Here is a 10096-nt window from a genome sequence, read left to right as displayed (position 1 = left end):
CCCCAGCCCAGGGACACCCGCCTGCTTTGTCTCATACCCGTGCCAAGACCAGCACAGCTCTCACACTCCCAGTGGGTTCTCCTCACTGTCAGGCCAGAGCAGCGCCTGTGGGTGCCCTCAGCAGCACAGGAGGAGCACAGGAGCAGCTCCCAGGGCCTGGGGAAACAAAGGGGTTGATGGCTCTGAAGACAAAGTGTCCCAGCACGGGATTGTATGGCTGAGCTCCTCTGGCTCCTTCTACTTTGAGCCCTTCCCGAGACACAGGTTCCCTGCAGGGCCCCGGGTGCAGCTTCCCAACTCACCCCTCTTCCTCTGCCTCCTCCCTGCCTCCTGGGTAAAGGCATTCCCTGGCATTGCACCTGCTGTGCCTCTCTCTCAGGTCCGCGAAGGCGTTGTTGTCCTCCCATGTTGGCAGTCTGATGGAGAAAGGAAAAGCTGATGTGTTTCTGCTGCCCTGACCCCATGGATGTAACAGGGTGACCCTGCTCTTCCTCCAATGCTTTTCCAAGTCCCCTGAGAGGCAGAAATCCAGACTCCCTGGATGGGGCTGGCTTGGACTACTGGGGCAGGGCCTGGCACAGTATGGCACTTACACCCCCTGTCTTGTGAGTCACACTGAAGGACACCAACCTGGTGGGAGTTCGGATCCCCAGAAAGAAGGTTTCGACAAGAAATGTCTCACGGTCTCTGCAGAGGGGGCAGCAGAAGTACAAAAGACCAGCACACATGGCCTGTCCCTGCAGGGCAAAGAGAAGCAATGTGAGCCAGGCCCTGGTGCTGCTGAGCACCTGCTGTGTCCCAGGCCTGAGGGCATGGCTCCCACCTGGAGGCAGTCCCTGTGGAACCAGGCTCTTTTGCATGCCGGGCACACTATGGTGTTGAAGGTCTTTCTATCCTCCACTGGCTCCATGCAGATGGGGCATTCGGTGCCCGGCTCTGGAGTCACCTGCACGTCCTGCTCTGGACGGTGCTCAGGGCAGAAGGACCTGGGGACAAAAGGACGGGCATAATGAGAAAGACTTGGTCCTTCCCCGGGGGTGGCCAGAAGGGGAGAGGAGCTACCTGAATGGAACAATGTACTGTGTAACACAGCAGCCCTCCTTGGCACAGGGCAGGTGGAACCATCTGTCGCAGCCTTCCCTGCAGCACATGATGGTGGCCCCGCTCTGGCCACAGACGCAGCAGTGCTGGAATGAGCCAGGCAGCCCCATCAGCGGCAGCCTGGGGGCCTCCCCAGGCAGCCCCAGAGCTCCGGGCAGGGCTCTGGATGTGGCTGCTGCTGGCTCTCAGCCCACAGAGTCAGCTGGTGAGGGAAGCTCCTGTGCCAGAGACTCCACGGAGCTCCTGGGAGCCAGACTTTGTCCCACAGCTGGCTGGATGGCCGGCCTTTCTTGCTGGGGGTCTGGGATAAGCTCTGGCCAGCTACTCCTGGCACAAATGTCCCTGCTCTTTTGCCAGGCTCTCACCTTCTGTGCCGCCCGCCTGACTGCAAGTTGGATATCTTGAGGCAGAAAACCCAGGAGTCCAACACGTTTCTTGGCTTGCTGAAAAAGCAGTGTGGCAAAATACTGCAGAAAGGGAGAAGAGCTGATGAGGACAGGGTGGCAGGGACTGCCCATTGCAATGCTGGAGGGAGTGCCCGGAGCCACTCACCAGGCAGAACACGTGGGCATAGAGCCCGTATTTCTCCCGTTTTTCGCCGCAGGTGTCCGGGTCAGCCTCTGCACGGCGACACAGCAGGCATGCTGCAGGGGACAGAGCCAATGGCAGCGGGCGTGAGCAGCTCTGTGGGGCTCTCAGCCCATGGCTTCGGCCCCAAGGGCTGCTCTGTCCCTGCCTGCGTGCCTGGCTGATGGGCAGGGCTGGAGGCCTTGGAGAGCAGCGGCCATTGCGGGCACGGGGCTCCCACCAGCTGCCCCCTGGCCCAGCTGGGCCCCACTTGAGGAGGAAGGAGGCTCCCAGCCCTGGCCTGGCTGAGCAGCTCCTGCCTGCTCGGGCCTCTGCTCTGGGCCCCACGCTGGCCACCCCGACAGCCCCTGGGCCAGGCTGTGGGAGGGGCTGCTTTGCCCTCACCTGGCTCCCTGCCATCAGTGCCCTCCTGCTCCCTGTCGCACATGGCGGCTGTCAGCGCTGAGTCCCTGTCCAGGAACGCCGCTGTCTCCGCCAGGTGCTGGTCCTCTCTCTCTGTGGGAGAAAGAAGAGTGATGGGAGTTTGCAGAACAGGCCCAGAGCTATGAGGGTGCTACAGCCCTGCGTGAGCCCTGCTCCTGTCCGCCTTCTGCTCCCGTCGTCGCCTTGAGGAACACCGCCGTCTCCTCTGGATGTTCCTGTGCTGATTCTGGGAAGGGAGAGGCAGGTGAGCCTGCAGCACAGGCCCAGAGCCCCGAGGTGTGGGGCCCCTCTGGTCTCTGGGCAGCTGCTTCCCTGCCTTACCTTCTCCTCCCGTTGCCAGGTCGCACTGACACACGGCCTGAGCCCAGCCTTCCCTTTTGGGGCTTTGGTCGCACGCGTCACAATGGCCACTCCTCTGACATCAGCATCTTGCTCCCAAGATTGAGGCAGCCATGGCCTCACATGCCCAGCAACCACTTGAGTCCACCCCCTTGGGAACCGAGGTTCTGAGATGGTTCCAAGCCTTTGGTCAGCACGGAACCAGGACAGAGACTCCTGCAGCAAGTGCAGGGTCCAATCCCAGGCTCTAGGGCTGCCATCGAGGGTGGCACTGTTGGCAGAAAGGTGCTGTTCAGGCATGGCCACGTCAGGTCTCCTGCCCCTGGCAGTCGGTTGCCCAGAGAGCTTGTGCAGAGTCTCTTGCACTGCACAGATTCCAAACCTGCTCTTGGTGCACCGATGTTTTCCTTAAGACCTCTCTGCAGTAAACTGAGATGAACCTGATTTCATGCCCGTGCTGATCACTGTTGGGAACAGGAGATAAAACTGGGGACCACTGCAGCTACCTCCCAACCTCAGTTCTCCTGTCATCTAACCATCTAATGAATTTGACATTTCATATTGAGTGGAAAAATTAGTATTAAGCTCCTTAGAAAGCTCATCCTTTACACTGACACAATGGACACCCGGGAAATTCAATGAAAGATTACCTTGTACATCTGACTGGAGAGCTTGCAACAGTACTCAGCTCAGGAGTCCAATGCTTTTCCCACATTAAAGAACTTTGTCAGTTTGGTCCATGCTTTCCTTTTAGCAAATATTTTGAAAAAAGTCAAGATGGGACACACACAAACAGTTCTTGTAGAGTTTTCGCATTCACATCTTTGCAAACACGCTCCTGCAAAGTCCAGATCCTTGACTTCTAGAACAGTCAGTGGGATCCCAGGGAAACAGGGCAGGGGCTGACAAGCAGAGATACCCTGCACCTGCCTGATGCTGGGGCACCGGGACTTCATCCGTGTTCCTGTCTCCAGGGGAGAGCCCCCTTGGGTGGAAAACAATGCCTTCACTGAAGTAGGAGGGAGGCACAGCAGGTGCAATGCCAGGGAATGCCTTTACCCAGGAGGCAGGGTGGAGGCAGAAGAAAAGGGGAGAGTTGGGAAGCTGCACCCGGGGCTCTGCAGGGAACCTGTGTCTCGGCAAGGCATTGAAGCAGAAGGAGCCAGAAGAGCTCAGCCATGCAATCCCGAGCTGTGGACACTTTGTCCTCAGCACCAGGAACCTGTTTGCTTCTCCAGGCCCTGGGAACTGCTCTGGTGCCGCTCCTGCAAGTTACGCATCAACACACAGAGCCACCGACTCTTTCTCAACCCTTTTCAGCACTGGACAGCAGGATGCAGTAATTTTGATGTCTCTGCTGCACAATCTAATTACTAAAAGTCTAATTATTCAAAGTCCTGCAAAGAAGCAACTTTCATTGAAAGCATACACACCAAAAACCCCAAACTCTGGTACAAATCTTGAATTGACACAAGAAACATGTTCCTATTCAGAAACACAGGCTAACTCTTTTGGCCAATATTTTTTCCTATTAGATCTTTGAATGGATTTCCAAAGTAACATTTTTTGGCAAGTTCTAGAAGGAACAAGCAGGAAACACGTGTGAACTCTAAAAGAAGATTTATTGGCTTGCTTTCACATTCCTTTTGGAATCCCTATGTCTCATCCAGCATGCCAGAAAATGGTGAATATCCAACTTCATATTAGGAGAAGTTTCTGAATTTGCAGTTTGCCTCAAAGACTTTCTTTACACAGTTAAGGAACTGGTTCTGTAACTTACAGAGATTGAGCGGTTCCCATGACTGGACATCACCACATGACCTTATACATTCCAATATGCAAAACAACTATTCTTGCCTAGCAATTACAAGGCTTCAAGCTCTTCTAGAGGCTTTGTCCTGAGCAACTTCATTAGGTCCCTCTCTGCTCAGCTGTCGAGCCTGTCCAGGTCACTCTGGAGGGCAGCACAGCCTTGTGGTGCATCAGCCCCTGCTCCCGCTTCTGTGCTATCAGCAAACGTGCTGAGGGAGCGCTCTGTCCCTTCTGCCAGGTCACTGGGGAATAAGGCAAACAAGGCTGGCCCCAGCACGGCCCCCTGAGGTCACAACCCTCTGAGTTTGGAGCTCCACTGTCCACTTCTCCACCCCACTCTCCCTCAGCTGCCTCAGGAGCATGTTATGGGAGGCAGGGACAAAGCCTCGCTGAAGTTCCGGCTGACAACTCAGCCACTGCTCTCCCCGCACAAACCCAGCCAGTCACTGCAGCAGAGGTGGCCATGCTATGAGATTCCTCCAGCATGGTTTTCCCTTCCTGTTATTCCAGAGCTTTGGAGATGACATCCAGGAGGAGGTGTTCTGTCACCTGTAGGGAGATGGAGGAGAGACTGATGGGCCTGCAGTTTCTTGGCTTCTGCTTGGTGCTCTTTGGGAAGACTGCAGTGATGTAGGCTTGCCTGCAATGTTCATGCCTCTCTCATGGAGCATCACCTTCCCTGACTGGCTGAGAAAGCGCCCAGTGCCGGGACCAGGAGCAGAGATTTCCCTTGGCCCCAAAAGGGAAGGCTGGGCTCAGGCCGTGTGTCAGTGCGACCTGGCAACGGGAGGAGAAGGTAAGGCAGGGAAGCAGCTGCCCAGGGACCAGAGGGGCCCCACACCTCGGGGCTCTGGGCCTGTGCTGCAGGCTCACCTGCCTCTCCCTTCCCAGAATCAGCACAGGAACATCCAGAGGAGACGGCGGTGTTCCTCAACGCGACGACGGGAGCAGAAGGCGGACAGGAGCAGGGCTCACGCAGGGCTGACCAGGGCTGACCAGCACCCTCATGGCTCTGGGCATGTCCTGCAAATTCCCCACACCCTTCTTCTTTCCACAGAGAGAGACAGGACCAGCACCTCGAGGACACCTTGGTGTTCCTGGACAGGGACGCGGTGCTGACAGCCGCCATGTGTGACAGGGAGCAGGAGGGCACTGATGGCAGGGAGCCAGGTGAGGGCAAAGCAGCCCCTCCCACAGCCTGGCCCAGGGGCTGTCAGGGTGGCCAGCGTGGGGCCCAGAGCAGAGGCTGGGGGAGACAGGAACTGCTCAGCCAGGCCGGGGCTGGGAGCCTCCTTCCTCCTCAAGTGGGGCCCAGCTGGGCCAGGGGGCAGCTGGTGGGAGCCCCGTGCCCGCAATGGCCGCTGCTCTCCAAGGCCTCCAGCCCTGCCCATCAGCCAGGCACGCAGGCAGGGACAGAGCAGCCCTTGGGGCCGATGCTGCGGGCTAAGAGGCCTGTGAGGATGCTCACGCACGGCGCCATTGGTTTGTTACCACAGAAAGGAACGTGTTTGTACCAGCCGACCAGCAGAAAACACCTATTTTGCAACAGTGCACTACTAAAACATCACCTTTGCAGGAAACCTGCATGGATGGATCAGGGATCAGCATGGATGCTCACACAAAATGACAGACTTCTTTTTCTGAGTACTAACTACAGAAATACTACACAACAGCAGATTTCTCATACTAACTCATACCTTCCCTCTGAGAGAAATGACGGACTTATCTTTACAAAGAAACTGTGGGTCTGCTGGTAGATAAAACTAGCACTGAGAGATATAAAACAATGGGAAGGATTCCACTGATTAATGAATGGGAAAAACCATGTTTGCCTTTACAAACAAACTGTAGATTTTCTGGTAAATGAAACTGGATGTTGAGAGATGAAAAAAACAATGGGGAAAACCCATAAATTCTATAGGAATTAAAAAAGAAGAGGGAGGGTTATACAGTAGAGGAGAATCGTAAGTATCAGGCATTCTGGGAAATCTGTACCTCTCAAATACCTCAGCCAATGGGGAAAGAGAGAGGGACATGCGGCCGGGAAATTAGGATAAAAAGGAGGCTGCGTCCACCAAAAAATTTGAGAGACCCCTGGGGAATGCCCCATGGCTTCTCCCTTCTTTTGAATAATGTAAAAGGACTTCTGTGTCTCCTTTTTGGATCTAAATTTCTGGTATTTGGGGATTACTTTCCCTGACAACAAGGCACAGAGAAGAAAACAAAAATTAGAGAACCTTCAAAGAACCAGGTTTCTTCTTTGTTATCTCAGTACTTGCTCTTTGAACTTTTCTCATCCTACTTGTCCCTCCTCCAAACAAGGCACTTCACAGCTTTATTGTCTCAGTGGTGTATTTCTCCAATTGCTGACTTGCCATTTAAGCTCTGGTTTATTGAAAATACACAATGAGGGATTTTCCATGGAGGAGGGTTGCCAAAGCCTCTGAATCCCTGACCATTCACCTGTGCCAATGCTCACAGTTATCTCCTAACACACCTGAGCTTCCTGTCTTTCTCTGAGGGAAGAATTCGGCTAAAGTCTAGGAAACGGGGCAGGGGAGACCGAAAGCTTCCCCTGAGATGCTTTCTGGAAGGCCTGCAAGGACCCTGTCTTTCTTCAGGACAGAGTGTGATCATTATACACAGTGTCTTGCCCTAGATGCCCCCTCTATTCCAGAAGGACTTTTGTCCACTTCATCGCTTGTCTGTCCCTCCAGTTACAGAGTTCCCCCATCTATTTGGCCAGGCCCTGGAAGAAATTATGAAGGAGTTTACACCAAGTGGGGAAACACAAGTCTTGTAATATGTGGGTGATTTATTGGTTTTGGGGAAAATGAAGGAAGAGGTTCAAGAAAGAACTGTTAATTTATTGAACTGTCAGGGAGAAAAGGGTTTGAAAGTATTTAAAAAGAAATTACAGTGTGTAGAATCTGAAGTACTTGGGTCATTTAATTGGAGAAGGTTACAAGAAGTTAGATTCAAATCGGATACAGGGAATATTATTACTACCAGCACCAAAAGCCAAAACAGATATAAGGAAATTATTAGGATTAATTGGATACTGTAAGTTATGGATAGATTGGCATACAAAATTAGTTAAATTTTTACATGAAAACTTAGTAGGGGATGACCCCATAAATTGGAACAAAGAGGACAAGAAAAAGTTAATGGAATTGAAAGAGAAATTGGCGGCAGCTCCAGTGTTAAGCCTACCCAATTTAAAGCAATTATTTGAACTGTTTGTAAATATTGAAGAAGGAGTAGCTTATGGCATCATTGTGCAAGAATGGTGTGGAGTCAGAAAACCCACAGCATACGTGTCCAAGTTGTTTGACCCAGTTGTAAGAGGATGGCTGACCTGTCTCCAAGCTGTTGCTGCTCCTGTAACCCTAGTGGAGAAAAGCTATAAATTAACATTTGGAAACAAAGTTAAAGTGTATACCCCACATGATCTTAAAAGCATACTGAGTAAAAGGGCTAGACAGTGGGCACCAGAGAGCAGGCTTTTAAAATACACACTAATCCTGAGGAATAAGGAAAACTTGGAGTTAGCTACCACGAAGGTTCAAAATCCAGCCCAGTTCCTATATGGGGAACCAGAGGGGGAGCTAGAACATTGGTGCCTTGGAGTTATTGACCAGCAGACAAAAGTTAGCGAGGATCTGCAAGGGCACCCATTAACTGAAGGAGAGGTCCTTTTTATAGACGGCTCATCAAGGGCCATAAACGGGAAGCAGGTTTTGGGATATGCTGTTGTAAACGGACAAGACATGACACCAATCAAGGAGGGAGAACTTCCTACGACATGGTCTGCACAGTGTTGTGACATTTACGCGTTGTTGAGAGGATTGCAATGGCTCAGTCAAAAGAGTGGAACCATCTACACGGACTCCAAATATGCCTGTGGGGTAGTACACACGTTCAGAAAGACTGGGATTGAGAGAGGTTTTATAAACTCAAAGGGGAAAGCATTGATGCATGAGGGCCTAATTAAAGCAGTATTAGAGGCTCTGAAAGGACCTTTGGAAGTGGTAGCAGTGCATGTAGAAGGACACCAGAAGGGACACTCAGTGGAGGTCAAAGGGAGCCACTTAGCAGATTAAATAGCAAAGCAAGCTGCTCTGGGCAATATTGAGAAAGTCTTTAGAATAATAGATCTAAAAGGCAGAGATGATGGAGATGAAAAGGATGGAGAAGATCCTGTATTTAATGAAAAAGAATTGAGAAATTACAAAAGCATGTTGCTAATAAAGATGGGAAAGGGAAATGGAGAATGCCTGATGGCAGACAAGTGCTGAATAAAGCACTAAGTAGGAAAATATTAGAAAATCTACATGCTTCAAGCCATTGCGGAACCCAAGCCCTCTGTGATCATTCTATGAAAACCTATGTTTGTATTGGAATGTTTGAAATTGCAACAGTGCTGACCCAAAATGGTATGATTTGCCAATGAATAAATAAGAAAGTTATGTGAAAATTGCCTCAAGGAGGAAGAGACCGTTTGGCTAGGAGACCCTTTCAAAATGTACAAATCCATTTCACAGTTACCTCAAATCCAAAGGTTTAAATACCTATTAGTCATAGTGGATCATCTAAGCCATTGGGTTGAAGCATATCCAGCTGCCAAGGCGACAGCAGAGGTGGTCAGTAAGATTCTACTAGAAAAGATCATACCAAGATATGGAATCGTGAATACGTCGATTTGGATAGAGGCCCACATTTTATTGCAAGAATTTTACAGCAAACAACAAATGCATTGAACATCACCTGGAAGCTCCATACCCCTTGGAGACAACAAAGCTCAGAAAGGGTCGAGAGGGTGAACCAAACAGTAAAAGTGGCCCTTACAAAGTTAGTCGAGGAGATGAAAATGGATTGGCTGAGGTGTCTTCCCTTAGCTCTAATGAGAGAGAGGACTAAACCTAGGATGGACTTAGGGATTTCCCCCTTTTACAAGATGATGTTTGGTTTACCCTTCTTAATTACCCCGGGTAATATTGGAAACTATGAGGAAGGAGAGCAGAGCACAAGAAAGTATATCCAAACTATAGCCATCACCTTAGAGGAATTTAGACAGAAAGGATATCTCCCTCAGAGGTCTCCTATCGATTTTAAAATCCACGAGTACCAACCCGGGCACTGGGTTTTGATTAAAACCTGGAAAGATCAGCCATTAATTCCGAAGTGGGAATGTCCATTTCAGGTCCTGTTAATCACGGAAACAGCTGCTCACACACAGGAGAAGGGATGGACACATGTTCCAAGGGTGAAAGGACCTGTCCTTGCTCCTACGCAGCAAGCCTCGATTCCACCGACTGGACCTCGATCAAAGAAATGGACACTAAGCTGGTTTTGAAGAAGAAACAGTCTGAACAATCAGGAGGAACAGAATAACAGATCGTCATTGCTAGATTGGAACCATAAGCTGCAATGATGTTTAATGAGCTATCCTAGCTTATTTAAAAGGTATTGACTTCTTTAATTGTGTAACTTTTAAAGTTCAGGTGATTTAAATGCTTTTAGTGTTACTAACTATAAGATGTTGTATAAAAATATGTTCTTAACTTCTGATATTCCTTGTTACAGATCCAAAGAGTCTGGAAAGAGGATGGAGCATTCTTCCATGCACTTAGCAATCAGGCTACAAAAAGAGGAACGAGACAAGTGGATACAAGAGGGGAGTGAGCTCCTGCAACAGAAAAAGAAGTAGTAGCCAATAAAAAAGTATTGCAGGGAGCAAGACCGGATCAGGAAGCACTTTAGCCACAGAGTCACAGAACCTTCAGAAAGGTAAAGGATATGGGTGGGAAAGTGTCCTGTACCGGACCCCCGT

General features: G+C 50.6%; 1 protein-coding gene across 1 annotated transcript; it reads right to left on the bottom strand.

Annotated features, from left to right (window-relative positions):
- Window positions 1-557: 557 nt before the first annotated feature.
- Window positions 558-2751, bottom strand: LOC131582222 (G2/M phase-specific E3 ubiquitin-protein ligase-like). The gene is made up of 8 exons (XM_058845178.1): window positions 2649-2751; window positions 2255-2338; window positions 2095-2184; window positions 1654-1745; window positions 1467-1568; window positions 1063-1187; window positions 824-986; window positions 558-737 (listed from the first exon to the last, which is right to left on the bottom strand). The coding sequence occupies exons 1-8, from the start codon at window positions 2749-2751 to the stop codon at window positions 558-560; spliced, it is 939 nt and encodes a 312-aa protein (XP_058701161.1).
- Between the last annotated feature and the right edge of the window lie 7345 nt (window positions 2752-10096).

Source organism: Poecile atricapillus, chromosome 9 (genome assembly GCF_030490865.1).
Source record: "Poecile atricapillus isolate bPoeAtr1 chromosome 9, bPoeAtr1.hap1, whole genome shotgun sequence".
NCBI lineage: Eukaryota > Metazoa > Chordata > Aves > Passeriformes > Paridae > Poecile > Poecile atricapillus.
This window is presented reverse-complemented; position numbering and strand designations above follow the sequence as displayed.

Bases quoted from the DNA above. Each gene is read 5' to 3' on its own strand.
- LOC131582222 (XM_058845178.1), bottom strand. From the start codon at position 2,751: ATGCCTGAACAGCACCTTTCTGCCAACAGTGCCACCCTCGATGGCAGC. The intron at 2,339-2,648 runs GTGCTGACCAAA...CTCCCTTCCCAG, and splicing joins GGAGTCTCTGTCCTGGTTCC to AATCAGCACAGGAACATCCA. The intron at 1,188-1,466 runs GTGAGAGCCTGG...GGCTCATTCCAG, and splicing joins TCAGGCGGGCGGCACAGAAG to CACTGCTGCGTCTGTGGCCA.